The sequence below is a fragment of the Phyllobates terribilis genome, unplaced genomic scaffold (assembly GCF_046119375.1).
Source record: "Phyllobates terribilis strain yellow unplaced genomic scaffold, ASM4611937v1 Scaffold_2__4_contigs__length_985480577, whole genome shotgun sequence".
Classification (NCBI taxonomy): domain Eukaryota; kingdom Metazoa; phylum Chordata; class Amphibia; order Anura; family Dendrobatidae; genus Phyllobates; species Phyllobates terribilis.
In genome coordinates, this window is record NW_027362762.1 from 900,487,837 (window position 1) to 900,514,875 (window position 27,039).

A 27,039-nucleotide genomic window follows, 5' to 3' on the forward strand; every position below is an offset into this window, starting at 1 on the left:
ATTTGCATTTTGCAGTGAGAAATAAGTATTTGATCCCTCAGGCAAACAACACTTAATACTTGGTGGCAAAACCCTTGTTGGCAAGCACAGCAGTCAGACGTTGTTTGTAGTTGATGATGAGGGTTGCGCACATGTCAGGAGGAATTTTGGTCTACTCCTCTTTGCAGATCATCTCTAAATCATTAAGATTTTGAGGCTGTCGCTTGGCAACCTGGAGCTTCAACTCCCTCCATAAGTTTTATATGGGATTAAGGACTGGAGACTGGCTAGGCCACTCCATAACCTTACTGTGCTTCTTTCTGAGCCACTCCTTTGTTGCCTTGGCTGTATGGTTTGGGTCATTGTCTTGCTGTAAGACCCAGCCACGACCCATTTTTAATGTCCTGGCGGAGAGAAGTAGGTTGTCACTCAGGATTTTACGATACATGGCTCCATCCATTCTCCCATTGATGTGGTGAAGTATTCCTGTGCCCTTAGCAGAGAAACACCACCAAAACATAATGTTTCCACCTCCATGCTTGACAGTGGGGATGGTGTTCTTTGAGTCATAGGCAGCATTTCTCTTCCTCCAAACACGACGAGTTGAGTTAATGCCAAAAAGCTCAATTTTTGTCTCACCTGACCACAGCACCTTCTCCCAATAACTCACAGAATCATCCAGGTGTTCATTGGCAAACTTCAGAGGGGTCTGCACATGGGCCTTCTTGAGCAGGGAAACCTTGTGGGCACTGGATCATTTTAAACCTTTAAGGCGTAATGTGTTACCAATGTTTTTTTTGGTGACTGTGGTCCCAGCTGCCTTGAGATCATTAACAAGTTCCCCCCGTGTAGTTTTAGGCTGATCTCTTACCTTCCTTATGATCAAGGATACCCCACAAGGTGAGATTTTGCATGGTGCCCCAGATCGATGTCGATTGAAAGTCATTTTGTATTTCTTCCATTTTCTTACTATTGCAACAGCAGTTGTCTCCTTGTCACCCAGCGTCTTTATTATCATCATACTTATAGCTTTGTAGTCCATTCCAGCTTTGTGCAGGTCTATGATCATGTCCCTGACATCCTTAGAAAGCTCTTTGGTCTTGCCCATGTTGTAGAGGTTAGAGTCTGACTGATTGAGTCTGTGGACAGGAGTCTTTTATACAGGTGATTATGTAAGACAGCTGTCTTTAATGCAGGTAACGAGTTGATTAGGAGCGTCTAAGTGGTCTGTAGGAGCCGGAACGCATAATGGTTTGTAGGGGTCAAAAACTTATTTCTCACTGCAAAATGCAAAAAAATTAGCTAATTTATACAATGTGATTTTCTTGATATTTGTTTGGATATTCTATCTCTCAATTAACCTACCCTTAAAATTATTGACTCTTCATGTCTTTGTCAGTGGGCAAACTTACAAAAACAGCAAGGGATCAAATAAATATTTCCTTCACTGTATATATATATATATATATATATATAAATCTCTATGGAAAATGGAACACAATTTCAAATATTTTAATATTTTAGCCGTCCTCTGTGGTCATAAACAAATAAATGGAAAAATTTATAAAAGTGTAGCTTAGACTTATTTCCCATTTTTCTTTCAATTTTCCACCAATATCAGCCAAAAAAAAAGAATATAACAATTATATATTAAATGAAATCCCATGTGTTGCAATAAAAAGATGCAAAAATTATTTGATTATCCAAACAAGAATTTTTTTGAATCATTAAAAGGGCACACACGATAAAACCCAAAAATGTGTATGGGCAGAAAAAGTGGCCTTGTCATGAAGTGGTTAAAAAGTAGCTAAACTTTTTTTTAATTTAATTATCCTCCAGGAATGATAAAGTTGTGAATTTTGGTAGTATACTTCACTACCCTATTTTGCTCTTTTTTTTACCAAACATTGTGCTGCAATGCAAGCTTCTCAAACAGAGGCAAGATTCATACACTATATTCAAGCTGTCTGTGTACTGGATTTCCGCTGTCTGAATATGGAGTTGGTGGGCAGAGAGGCTCCAATAGGGAAAGTCCTGTACACAGACTGTATACAGTGTATGGATCTTGCTGAGCAGCAGTTCAAAAGAACTTCTAAAGGACCGTGTGAAACAGGGCTGCAGCATGGTGTTTAGGAGAGAAGGGATAAAATTAAATAAAAAAGTTTAGTTAGTCTTTAAACTTCTCCCCCCATGAATACCCCTGACTCCTCTGCCGGAATGCCCCTTGTGGACTTTATTTTCATAAAATCCACCACTCCTTAGGTATTTTTTGCAGGTTTCTACCACAAAAATTCGCATTTTTTGAAGTATGTTATCTAGTTTTACATAGAACTGCAGATAAAGCAATGACGTTATCTTACACAGTTGTAACTAGGAGATTTACGTTTACCTGTGGCAATGATCCGGATTGCTAAATACATTGACCAAGGCACAGTAAGGGTATGGCTATTGATGGTGCAGATATGGCAGTCGTGCCCAACCTTGGTGTCTGAGGAATGGCCTAAAGGCCCCTTGTCTCATCGAAAGACACCATAGTAAAGAGTAGATCTGGAGCCATAATTAACTTTATGCTGTGGTTCTACCTAATAAGGTTGGGGACCTGCTCATACTGAGAATAAAGGATTTAAATATTGCTCCCTATAATATGAACCTTCCAAACCAGTCCTGGGACACTCCAAACTTCAGACACTACTCCTTTAAAGACATTGACTTATAGATTGCACAATATAATACTTCAGTGTTTAGTATCATTATTTCCAATAAACTGTGATCATTTATCTTCCATTAGAATTCGGTGTTCCTGTACAACCTCCACGAGCCACTGATCCCAATCTTATTCCAAGCGCTCCATCAAAGCCCGAAGTTACCGATGTCAGCAAAAACACAGTGACCTTATCCTGGCAGCCAAACTTGCATTCAGGTGCAACACCAACATCGTACGTTATAGAAGCCTTCAGGTACTAGATGGGATGGATGCTCTATGTTTAGTCTAGCTTTCACATACTATTGTCCCAGTGTGATTATGATTGTCTTTGCAGCCATGCTTCTGGCAGTAGTTGGCAAACAGTGGCCGAAAATGTCAAAACTGAATATTTCGCTGTCAAGGGCCTGAAACCCAACGCAATCTACCTCTTCCTAGTGAGAGCAGCGAATGCTTACGGACTTAGTGACCCAAGTCAGATATCTGACCCTGTAAAGACGCAAGGTAGGAACAATCTGAGATTTCAATAATTTATCAGTTTTCTACCTAACGGAGATGACATTGAAGACTTGTCCAGTATTTGTATCTGCAGCCGCCAAGATGGGGCGCTCACTGCATACAGATTTATAATACCTAATAGATTTATAATTTAGAATACTGGACTTTTATCTTTAATAAGATGAAACTCTCAATGAGGAGTGAGTATTATTCTGAGCTTTGAAAAGGGGGTATTCCTTCTTCCTTTCTTCCCTTTCCTTCCCTTCCTTCATTTCTTCCCTCCCCCCCCTCTTTCTTTATTTCCTTTCTTCTCTTCCTTCCTTCTTTCCTTCCTTCCCTTCCTTTTCTTCCCTTCCCTTATTTACTTCCTTCCCTTTCTTCCCTCTTTCCTTTTCTTCCTTTCTTTCCTTCCCTTACTTCTTTCCTTCCTTCTCTTTCATTCCATTCCTTTTCTTCCCTTCTTTCCTTCCCTTCCTTTGTTCCTTCCTTTCTTCCCTTTTATTTACTTCTTTCCTTCCCTTCCTTTCTTCCATCCTATCTCCCCTTTCCTTTTCCTCCCTTCTTTCCTTTTCTTCCCTTCCTTTCTTCCTTCCTTCCTTTCTTCCCTTTCCTTTTCTTCCCTTCTTTCCTTTTCTTCCCTTCTTTCCTTCCTTCTCTTCTATTTCCTTCATTTTCTTCCCTTCTTTCCGTTTCTTCCCTTCCTTCCCTTCCATTCCATTCCCTTCATTTTCTTATCTTCTTTTCTTCTCTTCTTTCATTCCCTCCCTTCCTTTTCCTTCATTTTCTTCCCTTCTTTCATTCCCTTTCTTCCTTCCTTCCTTCCCTCCCTACCTTTCCTTTTCTTCTATTGTTTCCATTTCTTCCCTTCTTTCTTTCCCTTCCCTTCCTTCCTTTCCATTCCCTTCCTTTTCTTCCCTTCTTTCCTTTTCTTCCCTTCCCTTCCTTTTCTTCCCTTCTTTCCTTTTCTTCCCTTCTTTCCTTCCCTTCTTTCCTTCCCTCTCTTCCTTTCCTTTCCCTTCCCTTTCTTCCCTTTCCCTTCCCTTTCTTCCCTTCTCTTCTTTCCTTCCCTTTCTTCCTTCCTTCCCTTCCTCTCTTTCCCTTTCTTCCCTTCCCTTCTTTCCTTCCCTTCCTCTCTTTCCTTTTCTTCCCTTCTTTCCTTTTCTTTCCTTCCCTTCCTTTCCTTCCTTCTCTTCTAAAGTCTGTCTACCCATCCATCTATCATATCTCTTTCCCATAACTTTATTTCTCACAACATTTCACAGTCCTTAAAGAGGAAATCTAAAACTTTATTAAATCCCAAACTGAAGCAGTTCTTCGCCCCCTAGTTCTTCTTAGTGTAACCTCGTACATGTAAATATATGGCAGACTTGTTTGATCTGAAGAATTCCTCAGATATCTTAATAAATTTGGCGTAAACATTTCTTCTAATCGGTAGCGATCTCGTGCAGGGTGCGGGCAGAACACTGTGACTTCTGTAGGAATATCCTGCAGCTGATTCCCCCTGTATCTGACCTTATTCAGAGGTGACTCTGGGGGATATAGGATCCCGGTCACCCTGTCTCATAGTGGGTCAGACACAGTACAGCTGTGGATTATGTCACCGCTGTTCTCGTTTATATTAACTACTGACCGCAGGAAAATGTGAATGGATTCCTTCTTATTAGAGGAGTTGACCACCTCTGGATGACTTCATCCTGTTGGCTTGTAGATGACCCCCAAGTAATTGTGGAGCAGTGTTGCCAGCTTGACTTTTTATTTTTTTATGGACAGTTTACCAAAAAATCAGGGACTGACAATATTTTATAGGGACACATTAGAAAACTATAAATCATTATGATTACAAGTGATCCATGTCTAGAGCCCATAATTCTGATTCAAAGACATTATCTTCAGTCACTGTGAACTATAAAAAGATGATAATTACCGTCAGAATAATCTGTATAAGTTTCTTCAGCTTCAAAAAAATTCCTTGATGCCTTAAATTCTTTTGACAGACAGGGTAAAAAAGTGTGGTATTTTTACGGACTGTTCTGGAATTTATGAACAGTTAGCAGCCCTGCTATATATTAAGAAGTTAAGGGTTAGTTGTATTACTATGGTTTTCCCTGGTGTATATAGTTATTTGGTAGATTGGATCATATTCACATCCTTCGGTGATTCAGTCATAGCACAATCAGATCTCAAATATTTAATTACTGGAACCACAAACCCCAAAAAACCCACCCCCCATTCTAAAACTATGGCCAATACCACAGTTATTCTATCGATACACATACTGGGCTGCTTGCTGCAGTTTTGATACTATCACTGTTTTATCTGCTGCAGTTCTCTGAATTCTGAGCTCTGTATAACCTCACCCCCTCCACTGATTGGCTGCTTTCTGTGTATACTCTACATAGGCAGAAAGCTGCCAATCAGTGGTGGGGGCGTGGATGGCAGCAGTTTTACTGGTCTTCTAGTGATTTTCTCCTGCTGATAAAACACTGGCTGTAATTGGTGTAGTTGGTCCTCTGGTTTTTTGCATGTGTTCTAGGTGCTACTACTCATTCTTGTTGCAATTCCCTTGAATGTAGTTCCCTTCTTGAGATATGTCTATAAATGTCTTATATTCTCTTCAGACTGTTAACTCCTTATCTACGTAACTCATTTATCATTTCAGATGTTCCTCCTACAAGCCAAGGTGTGGATCACAAGCAAGTCCAGAGAGAGCTGGGAGATGTGGTCCTGCACCTTCACAATCCAACCATCCTGTCGTCCTCTTCAATTGAAGTACACTGGACGGTAAGTAGATATTTGAGACCACATCCATGGCCGATGCCCTCCAGGACCATAAGAGAAAAATACATTGCCAAGAAAAAAAACTGTTAATCACAGGTACAAGATGTGGTTTAGGACATTCCAAGATCATCACTTTTCCCATTAGCATTTAGATTGGTCCTGCCTGGAATTTCTGTATCTGGGAAGACACATTGCGTCAGAAATATGGTTGTTAAATAAGATGCATTTCCCACTTCTCCTGCAGGTCGACCAACAGTCTCAGTACATCCAAGGCTACAAGATCCTCTACCGTCCGAGTCCAGAGAACCGCGGGGAATCTGCTTGGTCCATATTTGAAGTTCGAACTCCAGCAAAAAACAGCGCAGTCATCCCTGAGCTTAAGAAAGGGGTGAACTACGAAATCAAAGCCCGGCCGTTCTTTAATGAGTTCCAAGGAGCCGACAGTGAAGTGCGTTTTGCCAGGACCCTGGAAGAAGGTAACTCCCCTCCCCCTCTCTTAGGGCACGGCTCAAGGTTAGGCTGATTACTCCTTAATGTTTGTTTCTTTTTCTTTCACGTTTTCTGTAGCAATCATTCTGCTGATTGGAGATTATACATGTTAAATAAAACCCTGATCGGATCCTTTCCTGTGATTTGTGAATATATACACCGCCGCCTGTTTAATGGAAACAAAGAGATTAGCTTGATTAGTAAACCAAGATTAGAAATGACTAATTCTAGATCTGATCTGAAGGATAATAACATCCTCACCTACTGTCTGTATGCCTGCATTCTAGAAAATTCCTTTAATCCGGCATTCAATATTCCAGAAACTCCGACTGAGACAGAATTGCAACAACTACTAAGAATCTTTAGAACTAAGCGTATTTTCCCGCAGGTCGGATATGCTGCAAATTCTCTAGCCAGATTTTCTGGATTTAAAATCCTCTATAACCCATTCAAAGTGAATCTGTCAGCAAAGAATAACTGTTCAAACCAAGCACAGGCGCACGGTGCACACTTCATGTGTCCTAATAGGTCAACGCGCCTTCCCTCTGACTTGTCCTCTATCTATCTCCGTCCTCTTCTTCCTTGATTGACAGTTCTGACATTGCAGGAGGCAGAAAAGGGAGGAGATAGATGGAGAACAAGTAGGTGGGAAGATGCAGGGAACTGCTCAGGGTGCCTCGAGCGCAGGTGCTTGGTTTGAACAGTCATTTTGTGCTGACATATTGACATTAGGCAATATATGTTCATACAGCCGATTTCTCCACATCTGAGAAAAACGATTCACTTATTCTGATCAGGGTTTGACCAGACTGTCAACAGTTTTTCTTGGACATGGAGAGAAAAAAAAGTTTCTCTAACTTCTCCATTCTGTCAGTCCCTTAAAATCATGTGATCCGATTTTTCTTCATGGACCCATAGACTTGTATTGCTGATTTTGATCCGACACTCGGATCAAAATTTGACGCAAACCACTCGGTCCGCGGGAAAAAATCAGACATGTGTATAGGCCCATAGAATATCATGGGAACAAGTGCTATTCGTGAAAACGACAGCTGGCACTCGTATGGGAGAATCATAGAATCATAGAATCATAGAATGGTAGAGTTGGAAGGGACCTCCTGGGTCATCTGGTCCAACCCCCTGCTCAAAGCAGGATTCACTAGATCATCTCAGACAGATGTCTGTCCAGCCTCTGTTTGAAGACGTCCATTGAAGGGGAACTCACCACCTCTCGTGGCAGCCTGTTCCACTTATTGATCACCCTAACTGTCAAAAAGTTTTTTCTAATATCTAATCTGTGTCTCCTCCCATTTAGTTTCATCCCATTGCTTCTAGTCTTTCCTTGTGCAAATGAGAATAAAGATGATCCTTCTACAATGTGACAGCCCTTGACATATTTGTAGACAGTTGTGTGCATGAGCCATTACAGGGATTGTCCAGCCTTAGAGTCTATTTGACTGCAGACTTGTGAATCCTCACAGTGTGCAGTGTGCCTGCTTTCATGATTCTCCAGTGCCGGGAGCAGCAGGCGCATGACCACAAATATGTGGTTTGCATACATGCGGTCATGTGCCGACTAGACGTGCGCAGATCGGACATGTTTAGTCGTAATGTGACCGGAAGTATGGAAATCGTATACTTCCGGTCACATGACCATCTGGTGCCGGCATCAGAGATTACTGACAGCGCACAGTGCAAATACCGTGAAGATTCACAAGTCTGACTTGTACCATAAGGCCGGACAACTACTGTAACTACAATAAATAGGAGCAGAAGTAACGCTGTGAATGCATTTACTATTTTAAACTTTTGCAACCTTTTTGTTCCTACCAGGACAGGATTAATTACAGTATGTAGACACTAGGACTGAAAACTCCTTCAAAACACAAAGAAATAAAACCCTTCCGCTATCAGTCACACACCCTTCTGCTATCAGTCACACACCCTTCCGCTATTAGCCACACACCCTTCCGCTATCAGTCACACACCCTTCCGCTATCAGTCACACACCCTTCTGCTATCAGTCACACACCCTTCCGCTATCAGTCACACACCCTTCCGCTATCAGTCACACACCCTTCTGCTATCAGTCACACACCCTTCTGCTATCAGTCACACACCCTTCCGCTATCAGTCACACACCCTTCCGCTATCAGTCACACACCCTTCCGCTATCAGTCACACACCCTTCCGCTATCAGTCACACACCCTTCCGCTATCAGTCACACACCCTTCCGCTATCAGTCACACACCCTTCCGCTATCAGTCACACACCCTTCCGCCATCAGTCACACACCCTTCCGCTATCAGTCACACAGTTCCCGGACGTTTTTCAAAAAGAATGATTATAGTGACAATGAGGAACACTAGTATAAGACACCTCAGTCAGTCCCTCCCCCATTTGAAATGGTTGATAACAGAGAAAAATAGAAGAGTTATCTCAGCAACAGATCTCATTACAGACTTTTTTGACTTGTACTATTACAACGTCAGTACTGATTTCTGAGAAAGGCATTGTCCAACCAGCTGAGGGCAGCAATAAACTATATTTTAAAAACTCATTGAAGTCACAAAAAATAGAGAATTGATTACGTATATATATATATATATATATATATATATATATATATATATATATATATATTTCTGCTATTGACTTGTACACATTTTTTTTACTATGCAGCACCCAGTGCCCCACCTCAGAGCGTCACCATTACCAAAAATGACGGCAATGGGACTGCAATTGTAATCAACTGGCAGCCACCCCCAGAAGAAAACCAAAATGGTTTGGTCCAAGAATACAAGGTAATGGATGGTTAGAGCTGCTACCATACATCATAATAACCATGCTCACAAAATTCAGGTGCCTCCTCCCTTCTTTGCTGTGTAGATCTATCCCTGACGTCACCGGTGTGTTGTACTCACTCAATAAGTCGCTGAGAACCAAATAAAATGACATTTTGGAGCCATAAATAGCTTTTGTTAGTAAGCACCTCGCCTGACATTTCATTTTTAATTTAGCCAAAGCCTTTGTTTTCCCTGACACAATAAATGAGCCTTCAACTACAATTTTTCATGGTCCTATTTTAGCTTTCTTCCTATTTGTGCCACTTTTCACATGTATTTGGAAGTAAATTATGGTATAACCAATGTTTGCAATATTGTATAAAATGTGAGAAAACTTAATAAAAGATTTATTACAAAAAATGTTACAATCAAGTTAAATGTAACAATTTATTGTAAATTCACATAATTGGAACCAAATGTAGAAATTGGACGTGTGGTTATTTGTCTCCATCTAGTGGCGACAAGAGAAACTTCAGGTCCAGAATTATACCAGAAATTTGATCTAGACAATTCATGCAAAACTGAAGCCTAAAATTAAGATTTACTTACTGTGACTGTGTAATTATTGCTTTAACCTATAAAGTATTCAGATCCTAAACTTTTAGGCATTTGGTGAAAACTGGAGTGTATGTTTGTTAGGTTTATTTATGGGAATTATTTATATATGTCTTTACATCTATAAAGATTTTTTTTTACATATGTTTTCTTGCATAATTGGCAAGCAGAGAGGTTACAATAATCGACAGATACAAGTTAGACAGACAGACAGACAGACAGACATACAGATAGATGGATGGATGAATAGATAATAGATAGATAGATAGATAGATAGATAGATAGATAGATAGATATTAGATAGACAGATAGGAGAAAAATATGTCACTCTTCAAACAGCAAAAAATGTGAAAAAAAAACAATTTCATGCCAAAAACACCTTCATCATAGAATATTTTTTTCATGTTTTTTAGTGCTATTATTATCTATTTGCCAGTGGATTTGCACAACCGCACCCGCATTTTGGAAGACTGTTGCATCTTCACTTCCTTTTTCTAGATAGATAGATACAGGAGCAGACATATCATTCATACAGCGGCCCTAGAGATAATGGGGCCAACTTCTACCTCCAAAGCAGCAAGGAGCTTCTGTCAAAGAAAGAACAATTGGACTATAAAGGACCCATATACTGTTCGTGCACAGGGTCCTTTTTCTCTCTGGGTCCACCACTAGGTAGATAGATAGATAGATAGATAGATAGATAGATAGATAGATAGATAGATAGATAGATATTAGACAGATAGATAGATAGATAATAGATAGATAGATAGATATGAGATAGATAGATAGATATTAGACAGATAGATATTAGATAGATAGATAGATAAATATTAGATAGATAGATAGATAGATATTAGACAGATATATAGATAGATAGATAGATATTAGATAGATAGATATTAGATAGATAGATAGATATTAGATAGATAGATAGATATTAGACAGATATATAGATAGATAGATAGATAGATAGATAGATAGGAGATAGATAGATAAATAGATATATAGATAGATAGATAGATAGATAGAGGCCCCCAAGACAACCTGAAAATCTTGGAGAAATTCAGCTCCTCATGGGCACTACCAATCAACCCAAAGAAAACCAACATCATGGTGTTGCGGAGGAGAAAGCCAAGATCAGACCAGCACCCTTCATTTGTGCTAAACAACTGTACTCTTACAAGAACAGAAAAATACACCTACCTGGGCCTTGAAATTCACCAGTCAGGGAACTTCAAACACACCATAGAAACCCTGAAGGACAAGGCCTGCAAAACCTTCTGTGCCATGTGAAGGAAGCTCTACCATCTGAAGCCACCAGTGAGGGTCTGGCTAAAAATCATCACCTCACAGAAACTGACCATGCACCGGAGTCAACAGAGAGACTACAGACTGGCTCCATATCTGGAGAAACTCCTGGACCCCAGAGACCGCCAGATCCTGAGCCAGTATAGACTCAGAGTCCACATTTTGGCCATCGAGTCCGGCCGGCACAGACAGAGCTTCAAACCCAGGGAAGACAGACTGTTCCCACACTCTGACCTGGAGGATGAGATCCTCTTTCTTTGAATTTAATTGAATTGATAGATAACTTAGCACATCAAACAGAGTTTGCCGAGCAGAGCTGGGCAGATTCCCGCTACACCTTGCGGTGCAGAAGAAGGCGCCATCATTCAAGGCTTGTCTACAGATGGTAGTAGTCCCAGCTCCTACCATCACAAAGCCTTGCTACACCAGGAAGCACTAGCAGAACAAAACTCCCCAACACAAATCACCCCAAACCAACCTGACCAAGCCACCAACCCGCATGGCCTGACAAAAGGCAAAATCTGGAAGATGCTACACAAAGGCAAAGAGGAATATCTCAGCATCTGGAGGAACGACAATAACAAATCACAGACACTGACGGTATACCAGAACCTACAGAGGGAGTACAAACTGACCCCATATTTAGAGAAACTTGCAAACCCCAAAGAGCAACAGATCCTGAGCTGATACAGACTGAGTGCTCATGGCATACTCATCGAATCCGGACGGCACCAACAGAACTACACGCCGAGAGCGTAGACTCTGCAAGCAGCGCCCCCAGGAGGCTGTGGAGGATGAGGCCCACTCCTTGCTGAGGTGCCCCAAATGCTCCACACTGAAGGACACTCACTTCATGAGACTGATCGACCTCCTCCCAGACTTCACCTCCATGGAGGAGGAAGACAAACTGCCTATACTACTGGGGGAAGAGGAAAGTGCAGCGGCCATAGCAGCGAAATATGTCAGTGCCTGCCATAGTCTAACAGGAGCCTGATATCTCATGGACCCCGATACCCCACCCTGGATGTGTCCCTATCCCCATCCCCCCATTATTTTACCACTTGCTTTGGTAATGCTAAAATATTCTTAGTTCTGCCAATAAAGGCTATTTGATTTGATTTGAATTGAATTGATATGAAATAGATAGATGGATAGATATGGGATAGATAGATAGATATGAGATAGATAGATAGATAGATAGATAGATAGATAGATATGAGATAGATGATACATAGATATTAGATAGGTGACAGATAGTATAGAGATACTGCATATAGACAGACGATAATTGGATATAAGAGATAAAGGTAACGCTGTGCCATTCCACCATTGCCGTTGTCGGCCTCCACTAACAATCACCATTCAGACTCCAAAATACAAGTCGCAATAATGGAGAGAGCTCGTCCTCCAATAAAATCCGAGAACATAATTATGTTATGCTTCAGGCGTTCGACATTTTGGCTCCATCTGAAAAAATCTCAGTGTTAGAGCCACAATGTTTCTTACCTTGCGCTTGGAATAAATATTTTCTAACATTTTATTTGAGGACGTGCTGTCTCCATTTTTGCGATTTTGACATATAAAAGATTTATTTTTGCCACTTTAGTTTTGTTTTTTATTTAGACGCAACAACATCAGTGAAGGCTGTATGTGTATATGTATATGTATATATATATATATATATATATATAGTATATATATCAATATTTCCATGTGTGACATTGTACATTCTGGCGCCGACATCTTACCATGGTACATTCAGCCAAACCTGTGGCGGCAGCTTTTGATGAGCACGGGGAGGAGTTAGTTTTTATGTTGTAATTATTAGGTGCTTTGCATTGTGTGCATTAATGCACAATCACAATACATAGATTTTCTCCACACTCATTGTTTATAGAACAATATAAAGCTGACCTGTATTTTTCCTGCATTTTGAGTGTGGAGATCAGTGGCGGACATGGACAGAAGAGGCCCCTGTATAAGATAAGATATGGACCCTTTGCTGTCCAATACTCATCATAGGGCACAATTCCTCCTGCTTTAGAGCTGGTAGTGGCCCCTCTTATCTCTTGGGCCCCTGTGCGGCAGCACGGGTGGCACTGACAATATGGTAGGGATAGCAGTCAATCATGTGCGCTGTGGCTGTATAGTCGGGGGAGACGGGAGTCATTGGTTCTGTTAATTGGTGGGGTCACTGTGGAGGGACCCTAAAGAACTATCATTTAGCGAATGATTTAGGCTGGCATTCCCCCTTAACAAATTCACTCAGGGCCATGTCGGCGTTCTCCAATGGTAGAATATTCATTCTTCTTCTTGCTTTCTAGGTTTGGTGTCTTGGGAATGAAACCCGGTATCACATTAACAAGACAGTTGATGGCTTCACTCTCTCCGTAGTCATCCCCTACCTAGTACCCGGAATCAAGTACAGCGTGGAGGTGGCCGCCAGCACTGGGGCTGGGCCGGGGGTGAAAAGCGAGCCGCAATTCATCCAGTTAGGTGAGTGATGTACCAGTCCGGTGTAACGCCGTCCCCCAACACATCGTACAGTAAATGTCTGCGCTGTATTAGTGTGAATGAGGCGGCAGAAGCGCTGCCACGGCCGCCACATCGGTGCAACTTTAAATCTGGAAGTGTTCACATGAGGCAAATCGTGCCACGGGCGGCCAGATAAGGGGGTGCTCACCGGCAAAAGCACCAAAGACAATGCAAAAAGGGAAGGCGTGGAAAAAGAGCGCCACTCACCACCGATGTGTGATATACTAGCACTTTTATTCGGTTGCTACATGAGGAGTAGAGACATAAGGAATAAATGAGTGACAAATGTTTCGCACAACCTGCGCTTCTTCTGTCTCTGAATCCCTCAACAGGCTGTAATCCACATAACGACCACTGGGTGGCCGGCCACATAAAACATAAATATTTTTGAGAGTATGGAACAATCATCATTTTTTTCGAAAGACGTCTAATTGTCCATAAGTTTGCCATGCCATCTGCCTTTACTAACATGTGACAGAACGGCCGGTGGTGCAGAGCTCACTGATACCAATGTGGTCCTCTAATAGGAGCCACCAGGGTAACCAGACCATTCATGACGTTTCTTCCATCCTAAATATCCCAACTCCACTTGTGAGTGATATTATTGAGAAGTGGAAAGAACTACAGCAACTCAGCCATGAAGTGGAGACCCCGAAATGTTACAGAGCGGGGGGCCAAGTGCTGAGGAAAAGAGGGCAGAAAAGTCACCACTGCTTTGCTAACTCCATAACTTCAGAGTGCAGACCTCCTCTGGTATAACATCAGCAAAAATACTGCGCTCGCGCCAGGATCTTCATGGCCGAGCAGCTGCATGCTGCCTTACATCACCAAGCACAACGCAGTCGGATGGAGTGGTGTAAAGCCGCCACCACTAGATTCTGGGGGAAACGTGTTCTGTGGAGTGATGGATCACACTTCTCTATCTGTGTCAGATAGATGAGTCTGGGATTTGTAATTTCAGGAGAATGTTACCCCCTTACTGCAGTGTGCCTACTGTACAGTGAAGGAGGGATAATGCTATAAGGGTGTTATTTAGGAGTCGGCCTCATCCCCTTGATTCAAGTGAAGAGTAATCTTAATTCTTCAGCACAAGACATTTAGGGCAATTTTTGCTTCCAACTTTGTGGGAACATTTTGACAAAAAATTATTTTCTGTTCCCCATGACTGTGCCCAGACATGGTTGGGGGAGTTTGTGTGGAAGAACATAACCGGCAGCACAGAGCCCCAAACTCAGCCCCCATCCAACACCTTTTGGATGAACTAGAATGGAGATGGTGAGCGTGGCCTCTCCCCAACATCAGAGTCTGACCTCACAAATTCTTTCTTTCTTTCTTTCTTTCTTTCGTTCGTTCTTTCTTTCTTTCTCTCTTTCTTTCTTTCCTTCTCTTATAGAATTATATTAATACACACTACATAAGATCCTTTATTATCATCAGTATAGAAGTCTTTCTTGTCACCTTGGTTTTCTGTAGTTGTTCTTATTGCTGCTTCCCGAAAAGAGATAACATTCCTTCATTCCTTTCCCAGTTTCTTTCTTTCTTTCTTTCCTTCTTTTTTTCTTTCTCTCTTTCTTTCTTTCTTTCTCTCCTTCTTTTTTCTTTCTTTCTCTCTCTCTCTTTCTTTCTCTCTTTATCTTTCTTTCCTTTTTTTCTTTCTTTCTCTCTTTCTCTTTCTTTCTTTCCTTCTTTTTTTTTCTTTCTTTCTTTCTTTCTTTCTTTCTTTCTTTCTTTCTTTCTTTCTTTCTTTCTTTCTTTCTCTCTTTCTCTTATAGAATAGATCCTTTATTATCATCAGTATAGAAGTCTTTCTTGTCGCCTTGGTTTTCTGTAGTTGTCCTTATTGCTGATCCTTCCTTCCTTCCTTTGCCATTTTCTCTTCTTAAACACTCTGCGCTCGTTACTCTCCTCCTGAACTCACTGAATTGTGTTTCCTGCTGCACAGATTTCACAGGTTAATAGTGGAGTGAGGACCCAGGTAATGAGAAATAATGCCGGACTTTGAAGCTCCTTTGGTGCCACATTATTACCAGTCTTGCTGTCATTGTAGAAGCCGTCTGTCGTATGGAAGCTCAATTACTTTTCTCCTGGAGTTCTCGGATTTTCAAGGGGTTGAACTCTTTCTGAAAACTTTCTGCTGTAATCTGCAGTAGTTAAAAAAAAAAAACTTGAGTATTAGGTGTCTGTTATTTATCTGCATCCCTGACGTCACATAGACAACACTGCAGCCAATCACTGACCTCAACAACCAGTGCTGGCTACATAAGTAGAGCTGCTAAGCTCAGTGATTGGCTGCAGCGCTGTCAATATGACCTCAGTGCTGCAGAGAAATAATAGAAATTGAGCTGGATCCAGGGAGGGTAAATAATACTCAGTTTTTTTTGTTTTTTTTTATAACTATCACATAAAACATGAAGTTTTGTGAAGGAGGCAGCCCCTTTTAACATTAATCTTTTTAAGAAATGTAGAAAGAAACAAACTTTAAAATTTTTGCTAAGATAAATGGCCGACAGATACTTTTAATGCCTGTTTTTGCACCCATACCAATATACTGCCACAGGAATGAAAAAGCAAAATGTCATGACCTGCAGTTTTATTTTTTTGCCACAAGGTGGCAGAAGCCATAACTTTCACTCATTATATTAACATTAGCAGTATTGTAAATGTGGCATCTATTGTTTTCCATCTATACTATAGATATACTACAGTAGATATAATAGAGATACTGTAGATATAATACAGATGCTATAGGTATACGTATTAATTTCATATCAAGAGATGCTATTTAAGTCAATTAACTTAGTGTTCAAATTCAATTATATATTTGCTTCTTAATTAATTGATGTTTTATAGAACCAATGAATGAAAATATTTGATCAATTGCCTGCAGTTGCCACCTACTAGCTGTCATTTTTTCATGACTTTTTAGTTTTTTTTTCATGGGTTACTCTTCTTTCATTTTGTACTATAACACTGGATAATACTGGATATGACCACAAGAGGGCCCCTTTACTCAAAAAAGACAAATATCCATGTTCATTCCTGCTTGGTGCCTTCATAAGTTATATCTTTATATAGGAAATATAATAAGTAAATATATTAAATATAATATATTTATATGGTAAATATATTATATAGTACATAAATTCCTGGAATTATAATTTCAGTGCTATTATATTTCAGTTCTTATCAAATAAATGCTAGTTTGCCATAGATTCATAGTTTTAAAGGCAATCTATAACCAGATTTCTACTACCCCATCTGAGAGCAGCATGATGTAGAGGCAAAGACCCTGATTCCAGCAATGTATCACTTACTTGGCTGCTTGCTGCAGTTTTGATAAAACCACTGTTTTATCTGTTGATGATCTACCAGTTCTCTGAATGCTGGGCTCTGTATAACCCCGCCCACATCACTGATTGGTATCTTTCTGTGTGCACTGTGCATAGACAGAAACCTACCAATCAGTGGTGGGGGCGTGGTTGGACGATATGGCCGCAGTTTTACTAGTCCTCTAGTGATAATCTCAGGCTGATAAAACAGTCATTTTTATCAAAACTACAACAAGCAGCCCAGTAAGTGATATATCGCTGGAATCAGGATCTCTGTCCCTACATTGTGCTGCTCTCAGATCAAGTAACAAAAATGTGGTGATTGATTCCCTTTAAGCTTGAAATAAGACACAAGTGCGTCGAGTTCATTGTATAACATATCATGTTGATCCAGAGGAAGGCAAAAATCTAATTTTTGTCTAATAAAAGGTTACAGAACGGCTTACTAAATCCATAGGAATACGAATTCCCCTCGACTTTCACAATCTCTGTCATTGAATATTACTGTTTGCTTCCAGTAGAACAATCTCTTTGCTTCCATGTGTTTAGCTCTTAAAGAAATTTGGCCAAACACTTGCATCGTTCTTAGTAAACTTTCAACAACTTCCATGACACAAAGCCATTGGGAATTAAGGAGTAAGTTCTGTTGTCTTAAAATTAAAACTCTGTTCCACTTTTCTGTATTTCATCCCAGCTTCAGCTGTGCTCGGATATAGGGTGGCGGCATAAATTCATTAGTCATGGTACATTTTACATGGTTTTGCCCAGCTGGCATGATACAAGAACCTTCACCAACCGCCCTCGTAAAACCTGATCAACCCCCAACACCACGGCTCACAAATAGCTGTGAAATCGGTAAACCTGGGCGAGGAATCAGAGCGAGGAACGGGGACCTGTTACACGGACTGGGGGTCTCTGGAGGGATCAGAGGGTCACAGACAACAGAGGTTCAGTGATCAGAGCCTGGGTCTATCCAGGAATAACGAGTCAATATCTCAGGGACATGGCTTCAGCTACTTGCAATACATACTAGATTCAAGGCAAATAGAATTCACCCAAAAATTTGGATTCACCACCGGAATCTGATTTCTTTGCTAATCACTTTGGACAAGTCCAGCAAAATGATGGCCAATATGCTGCATTATATAGGTTTGTGAAGGGGTTAAAAAAATCGTACTCTCGGCTCTTCTTGGCCCTCCTCATCCCACTCGGCCTTAAAGAAGACCGGCTCTTCTCTTTTCTGTCTTCTGACCAATGGTGGGATAAGAACGAGGATGGCAAAAGAGATGTGACTAAGTATAAATTTATTTTTATTTTTTAATCCCTTCCCGGTCCTGTCAGGTGTTATGGTAAAGTCTTCTTGACTGCTGTGCTCTGCATAGGCAGTAACCAAGGTAACAGAAGTTGAGCAGGCAAGAATAAAGACAACATTACTGAGCGCGGATTTTACATTTTTACAATTTTTTTTTTTACCCTAACTAGGCTTAGGTTTAGTGTTAGGATCAAGGATAGGGTTAGGGATAGATTCATTGCCAGGGTGAGATTTAGGGCTATGGTTAGAACAAGATTTAGTGGTAGGGAAAAAAGGCATCGTACGTGGTATAACACTTGTTTTAACTTTTGAATTTTTTTGTCGGATTTCAGGCAAAAAGCAGAAAAAAAAAACTAGACGATCAAAGGCCGAACTATAATTGTATCAACATTTTGTTAAGTTACAATACACGTGCTTAGAGAAATGAGGGGTTGATTAGCGGACCGGTGGAAAGTTTCGGGGGGGGGGGGGGCAAAGGGTGCAAAATACTTGCTCGTATGCTGGCAAGTGCAACCCATACTATGCAACTGATGGAATCCTAGGAACCATCTTGTGCACCAGCGCTTACAACCTCTATGTACCAGTCCCTGCTTTGTACAGCAATGCGGCACCCTCGGCACCCCCATAGTCACTTTACTGCAGAAGATCTTGATCAAGTATTACCTTACCTTGGGTAAACAAATCAGACGTATGAGCCGACTGCTGTGATATATTTATTACAGTTTTTGCCCTTTTTAGTGCCCCCTCTCCACTGCCAATCGTGTAACCGGCGTTCATCACCCCAGTACTTGTTCCCAAATGCATTTACTGCCGTTGCTTCCCCTTAATGCAGGGCTCCACCAGTCTTGCCAAGTGTTAAGTGCTCGAGAGATGCCGTAATATGCACAGTCAGATTTGCAAGCACTTATTGCTATTGTTGCAAGGTGCACAGGACAAGGGTGACGGCGACTCGTCAGTCAATCACAGGGTATTAGGGAAGATTGGGAGCTTTGATTCATTGCTCATCACCATTAATTTACTTATTTATAAAGCAGCAGAAAAACAATTCTCAGCTCTGAAGTGAGATGGTCTTAAGAAGGCTTCAAAGTGCAAAAGTGGACGATAAAACCTGATTCGGTGGTATACAGGACAGTCTGCAAGTTCATGAAATAAACGGGATTTTAACAGGAAAGGTGGCCCTCTGCTGGAACTTAAAGGGAACCTGACAAATCCCCAAATACTGTTAACCTGTAGATATGGGGTTAATCTGCAGTTTAATTGCATTATAAAGCCGTGTGACTGCCGCACTGAAAGCCCGGCTACCGGGAGGACATGAACTTTAATCCTCCCGGCTGCCTCCGGCTTTCAGTCATAGAGGTGCGGCCGGCACGGCTTAAGTCACCGCTCAGTATATATAGTAACCATCAGCTGTAACCGCTCCCCCATCACTGACTGCCAGCCGCTCAGCAGGGCATCAGTACAGAGCCAGCTTTCAGTCAGTGCCAGGTCGGGGTTTCTTCTGCCATTCTCTAAGTACTGAGTAATGACTGAAGCCGCGCCTCTATAACTAAAAGCCGGAGGCTGCCGGGAGGAGTGAAGTTTGTTTCCGCCCAGTAGCCCAGCTTCCAGTGTGGTGGCCTCACAGCTTCAGAACGCTATTACCTTGTGGATTATCCCCATATCTGCAGGTTACTAGCATTTTTTGACATGCCTGGTTCCCTTTAAAGGGAGGCTATCATCAGATAATTAGTTATTAGTTAAATCAGCTATTTGTGTTAAATGACATTATTTAGAGGGTGTTATCAGTGTGAGACTTGTAGATCATTAGGGCAGACTGTCAGTCATTACATGTCTCCCCCTTTTATGTAAAATAATCTCTGGGAGAAGATTTTCAGGGAGATCTATGTCCGGCCCATAGGTCTTAACAGCTCATTTACATATTAAGAAAAAATATAGATATCTCGGATTGCAGATATCAAGGTATCATGTTATTCAGCTTTATATTACCTGCATGCCCATATAGACGGCTTAGGAGGGCTGATCCCACTGACAGATTCCATTCAAGTGTATAGGGAATTTCCATCTGTTCCTTTACACCAATTGTCAAGGGAGATAATGTTCAAACAGTTGGATTTCCACATGCGAGATGCCAGATAAGCCACTCACAGATGAGTCTGACAGCAGTATATTCATTTCTACTTACAAAAGAGCACATGCACACTAGACCAAACTGATCATGCATGTGTATGGGGGGATCGATAGGCAAAGCTGTTGACTGACTACTATGTAATGTGTGTGGCCGCCTGATCTGGTGGGTTCATCGATGATACATCTGATGTGTATGAACAGTTTAGGGCTCGTGCTTTCTCCTAGAAATTGCAAAAGAGATGGGCAAAAGATTTGATCACCAGGGAAATGTTTTGGTTTTGTTTTGTCCTTTGACTTCTTCTCCTTTCTACAACCATGAAACATATATCTACTTATGACGGCCAACACAACAAGGCATCAGTTCACAGACTCTTCGGCAAGAAAGGAAACACTGTTCATAGCTCAGATGACATAACATCATATATTCATCCTGCTCTGAGGCTTCGGATGCTTCAACACCGGTTGTTCTAGATGTTTATTACTCTTTTCAATCTTGTTAATTGGCTTTCATGTCTTAACATATGTTTAGCTCCAAGCAATGAAAACTACTGAACTCTGAACAAAGGCTGCTGAACTGAGTTACATGTGGATATTGTAGTACAGTAACATCGACTGTATGCGCTATAAACAAGGCTGTGTCTACCGGCTAGAAAACGTCAAGATGAGGGGGCTACAGGAGTCCCTAAGAAATATGAATGACCTTAAGTATAAGATAACTAAGTATTTCGAAAGATCTTGATCCGAGAGTCCAAGGCCGTGGCGCATTCATACTACTAATGGTGTCGGACTGGCGAGCCAAGGGCCAACTCCAGGGCCCCACTTTTCAGTTGACATTATCCTCAATTACAAATGTATATAACAATGAACTGGGTAGATTATTACATGAATAAGATGCTGCCTTTGTCTGTACATAGTGATCCAAGTATTGCTCATATCAGAGGGTGTTGGCCCACCGGAGGATTCTCCTGTTTTCCTGCTGGCCAGTCCAAGCCTGGTATAAGCATTGGCATCATAAATAAGACACATCATGAATAGGAGTCTTTACTGCACCCTTCTGGCCTCTCAATAAGTCTCTATACAAGGACGGAGAATGTGATAAGTTTATAGGATAAGATGAGGATCCCAAATGTATTAATCATCTACCAAAAATATCAGTAGAAAATGTAACAAAATTGTCTTTTTTTTTTCTAATAGATTCATTTGGAAACCCCGTGCCTCCCGGTGATCAAGTCAGTCTTGCCCAGCAGATATCAGATGTGGTAAAGCAGCCGGCCTTTATTGCAGGGATCGGTGCCGCCTGCTGGATTATACTGATGGTATTTAGCATCTGGTTGTACCGTCATCGCAAGAAACGCAGCGGACTTAACAGCACCTATGCTGGGATCAGGAAAGGTATCCAGAGCCTCTGCACACTGACGTCAGATTAGAAATTCCTGTGGCGGATTGTCTCATTCTTAAAGTAAAGCTCTAGGTTTATAATAGGGAATTGCATGAATAGCAATTTGCCAATGACTTCCAAACCCCGGCTTTCCCCCAGTCTATTTTCTTGCCTACAGTTGCATTTATATCAGAACATACTCATTTGGAGTACAGCTGATGGCAGTGATGGGTCAGCTCAGCTCCTGTGTCACTAACTCTGAGGATAAGCTTCTGCAGGAGATTGGTCTGATAAGCACAACACTCAGGAGAGGAGACAGGCGCTGACCCATCACTGCCATCAGCTGTACTCCACATGAGTGTGTTCTAATATCAGTGCAGCTGAAGGCAGGAAAATAGCCTGGGGAAAAGCCAGGGAAACTACATACATGCATTTTTATAGAATAGAAGACAATAAAGTGATTTGCAAAGTTTCATAACTTTTCATGATGGATAAAATAAATAATGAAAGCTTAGCTACTATTTTCGGTAATTTTTAATTCCCCTGTGATAATAATTTAGCTTATTTTCTCTTTGGTAAAAATTTATCTCACTTTATGAGGATTGTAAACCGATTCTTTATATACTGAGGTTACTGCCGTCCATGGGACCAATTTTTGTATCAGTTTATTTCCTATCTGTGCTTGAAGAATCACATCTGAACTTCTTTGCTCTTCTTACCTCATGACAACACTTCCTGGCCTTTGTGCTGATCTCATTCATCCTGGTCTTAGGGATGTAACATAGATCTTAATTAACATCCACGTCAATGCTTACTGATAGACTCATAATTAATAACTGCGACTACTAAAGCACAGTTCAGATGTGGACGGTGATGATTGCTGATTTGGATTCACACAATACATTACTGAAACAAAACAAAAAGTTATTATTATTTATTATTATAGCGCCATTTATTCCATGGCACTTTACATGTGATAGGGATATACATAGCAAACAAGTACAATAATTTGAACAAAAACTAGTCAGCGACTGGTACAGGAGGAGCGAGGACCCTGCCCACGAGGGCTCACAATCTACAAGGGATGGATGAGGATGCAGTCGGTGAGGGTACAGCTGGTCGTGCAGGGGTATGGTGGATCGAGGGTTACTGCAGGTTGTAGGCTTGTCGGAAGAGGTGGGTCTTCAGGTTCCTTTTGAAGGTTTCCAAGGTAGGCGAGAGTCTGATATGTTGGGGTAGAGAGTTCCAAAGTAGGGGGGAAGCACGGGAGAAATCTTGGATGCGATTGTGGGAAGAGGAGATAAGAGGGGAGTAGAGCAGGAGATCTTGTGAGGATTGGAGGTTGTGTGCAAGTAAGTACCAGGAGACTAGGTCACAGATGTATGGAGGAGACAGGTTGTGGATGGCTTTGTATGCCATGGTTAGGGTTTTGAACTGGAGTCTCTAGGTAACAGGGAGCCAGTGCAGGGATTGACAGAGGGATGATGCCAGGGAATAGCGAGGGGACAGGTGGATTAGTCGGCTAGCAGAGTTTAGGATAGATTAAAGGGGGGATGTTAGAAGGCAGGCCACTAGAGTAGGAGGTTGCAGCAGCCGAGGCAGGAGAAGATGAGGGCATGCACTACTGTTTTTGCAGATTCTTGTTTGAGGAATGTGCAGACCTGGGAGATATTTTTGAGATGGAGTCGGCAGGAAGTAGAAAGGGCTTGGATCTGTAGGAAGAATGCTCCACCATACCGCTGCACGACCTGCTCTATCCTCACCTACTGTATCCCCACCCATCCCTTGTAGCTTGTGAGCTCTCGCGGGCAGGGTCCTGTCTCCTCCTGCACCAGTCGCTGACACATTTCCATTTCATTATTGTCAGCGCCAACCAATCAGATTGCAGATCATGAGGCCTAATAGGAAAGCTAAAACCTAATTAGTTACCATGGAACAGACCAAAACGTATAAAACAGCCTCTATGTACAGTATGGCGGACCGTCATAATGCAAGATTGAAAAAAAGCCCGAACACTCAAAATTTCTACATGGGTTAAGGAGGACCCATTACCTCTCCTGACTTGTCTGCATTGGTATATTACTGCATTTCTCACCATACAACAGTTCTGGAGCATATTTCCTCATCGTTCTGTCTGGTGTTGGGGTGTTACCAGTTGGGGGCGTGTCCATGCACACTAACACTGTCCAATCAGTTTTGGCAATGTCAGAAGGTGTTGGGACCCACCCCTTTGGCATATGGTAAGGCCTAGTTGTCAATTATTTTTCCATAAATTTCTAAGAGGAATAACAGAGGAATGGCACAATGCAGAGTTATAAGTGAAATGCTCCCAAATTTGTTGTTGCCTGGGAAATACAAGTGTTTATTAAAAAAAGACAAGTTAGTAAGGGTGACCTTAAAGGGAATATGTCAGGTCGTTTTTGCCTACCCTATTAATAGTATCCTGAAATAGGGCTTTGGCAGTGCTTTCAGGATATGTATCTTCTATTTTTGTACGTTGCCCCGTTGTGTTGCTGTAAGTGGCGGACAAATTTATAGTTGCGTGCTGGCAAGTAAAACGTTGTATGTAATACATAAAGAATATTCACCCCTTCCCCCGCTCATAATCTCGCCCACACTGGTGTGTGTGTGTGTGTATATATAAATATACATATGTGTGTATATATTGAGTGTGTGTGTGTATATATTTGTGTCTGTATATATGTATGTGTGTATATATATATGTGTGCGTGTGTGTTTATATGTGGTTGTGTATATATATATATATATAAATGTGTGCATATATGTATACTGTATGTATTTATGTGTGTATATATGTATACTGTTTGTATATATACATGTGTGTATATATATATATATATATATATATATATATATATATGTATGTATATATATATATATATATATATATATATACAGTACATACCAAAAGTTTGGACACACCTCATTTAAAGATTTTTCTGTATTTTCAAGACTATGAAAATTGTACATTCACACTGAAGGCATCAAAACTATGAATTAACACATGTGGAATTATATACTTAACAAAAAAGTGTGAAACATCTGAAAATATGTCTTATATTCTAGGTTCTTCAAAATAGCCACCTTTTGCTTTGATGACTGCTTTGCACTCTTGGCATTCTCTTGATGAGCTTCAAGAGGTAGTCACCGGAAATGGTTTTCACTCCATAGGTGTGTCCTGTCAGGTTTAATAAGTGGGATTTCTTGCCTTATAAATGGGGTTGGGACCATCAGTTGTGTTGTGCAGAAGTCAGGTGGATACACAGCTGATAGTCCTACTGAATAGACTGTTAGAATTTTCATAGTCAGGAAAATACAGAAAAATCTTTAAATGAGAAGGTGTGTCCAAACTTTTGGTCTGTACTGTACATATATATACATACGTGTGTCTGTACAGTGGTGGCCAAAAGTATTGGCACTCCTGCAATTCTGTCAGATAATACTCAGTTTCTTCCTGAAAATGATTGCAATCACAAATTCTTTGGTATTATTATCTTCATTTAATTTGTCTTCAATGAAAAAACACAAAAAGAATTGTCCTAAAGCCAAATTGGATATAATTCCACACCAAACCTAAAAAAGGGGGTGAACAAAAGTATTGGCACTTTTGAAAAATCATGTGATGCTTCTTTAATTCGTGTAATTAACAGCACCTGTAACTTACCTGTGGCACCTAACAGGTGTTGGCAATAACTAAATCACACTTGCAGCCAGTTAACATGGATTAAAGTTGACTCAACCTCTGTCCTGTGTCCTTGTGTGTACCACATTGAGCATGAAGAAAAGAAAGAAGACCAAAGAACTGTCTGAGGACTTGAGAAACCAAATTGTGAGGAAGCATGAGCAATCTCAAGGCTACAAGTCCATCTCCAAAGACCTGAATGTTCCTGTGTCTTCCGTGCACAGTGTCATCAAGAAGTTTAAAGCCCATGGCACTGTGGCTAACCTCCCTAGATGTGGACGGAAAAGGAAAATTGACGAGAGATTTCAACGCAAGATTGTGCGGATGGTGGATAAAGAACCTCGACTAACATCCAAACAAGTTCAAGCTGCCCTGCAGTCCGAGGGTACAACAGTGTCAACCCGTACTATCCGTCGGCGTCTGAATGAAAAGGGACTGTATGGTAGGATACCCACGAACACCCCACTTCTTACCCCGAGACATAAAAAAGCCAGGCTGGAGTTTGCCAAAACTTACCTGAGAAAGCCTAAAACGTTTTGGAAGAATGTTCTCTGGTCAGATGAGACAAAAGTAGAGTTTTTTGGGAAAAAGCATCAACATAGAGCGACAATGACCCAAAACACACTTCCAAAAGCACTATAAAATGGTTTGAGAGAAAGCACTGGAGACTTCTAAGGTGGCCAGCAATGAGTCCAGACCTGAATCCCATAGAACACCTGTGGAGAGATCTCAAAATGGCAGTTTGGAGAAGGCACCCTTCAAATATCAGGGACCTGGAGCAGTTTGCCAAAGAAGAATGGTCTACAATTCCAGCAGAGCATTGTAAGAAACTCATTGATGGTTACCGGAAGCGGTTGTTCTCAGTTGTTTTGGCTAAAGGTTGTGCAACCAAGTATTAGGCTGAGGGTGCCAATACTTTTGTCTGGCCCATTTTTGGAGTTTTGTGTGAAATGATCAATGATTTGATTTTTGCTTCATTCTCTTTTGTGTTTTTTCCTTGCAAGCAAATTAAATGAAGAGAATAATACCAAAGAATTTGTGATTGCAATCATTTTCAGGAAGAAACTGAGTATTATCTGACTGAATTGCAGGGGTGCCAATACTTTTGGCCACCACTGTATATATGTATGTGTATACATATATATGAGTGTGTGTTGTGTTTATATGTGGTTGCGTATATATGTGTATATGTGTGTGTATATGTATACCGTATGTATGCATATGCATATGTGTGTGTGTGTGGGTATATATACGGTGTGTGTGTTCAGGATGCTATTAGTATGTATAGTAAATTATAGTAATTAGTAGTATTAGTAAAAATGAGCTGACAGATTCCCTACAAATGGTTCCATGAGATTGTATGACTGCAGCATATTTATATTATAATGTCTACAACTAGTGTATGCATATTTGTACATATATATATATATATACACATACACTTATGCATGAATACAAAGCAGCTCTCATACGTGATTCCATTATACCACCCACAGTGCC

The 27,039-nt window shown here is 41.0% G+C and overlaps 1 protein-coding gene across 5 annotated transcripts in view; it reads left to right on the top strand.

Moving 5' to 3' along the window:
- The window catches only part of ROBO1 (roundabout guidance receptor 1), a 1,620,698-nt gene that overhangs the window by 1,536,271 nt on the left and 57,388 nt on the right, over window positions 1-27,039 (top strand). For all 5 annotated transcript variants that reach the window (XM_073668214.1, XM_073668217.1, XM_073668213.1 and 2 more), the window contains 7 exons: window positions 2,768-2,936; window positions 3,018-3,184; window positions 5,838-5,959; window positions 6,201-6,432; window positions 9,129-9,250; window positions 13,480-13,651; window positions 21,653-21,850. In XM_073668214.1, the coding sequence (XP_073524315.1) occupies window positions 2,768-2,936; window positions 3,018-3,184; window positions 5,838-5,959; window positions 6,201-6,432; window positions 9,129-9,250; window positions 13,480-13,651; window positions 21,653-21,850 (1,182 nt within the window). The remainder of the gene's footprint in view (window positions 1-2,767; window positions 2,937-3,017; window positions 3,185-5,837; window positions 5,960-6,200; window positions 6,433-9,128; window positions 9,251-13,479; window positions 13,652-21,652; window positions 21,851-27,039) is intronic.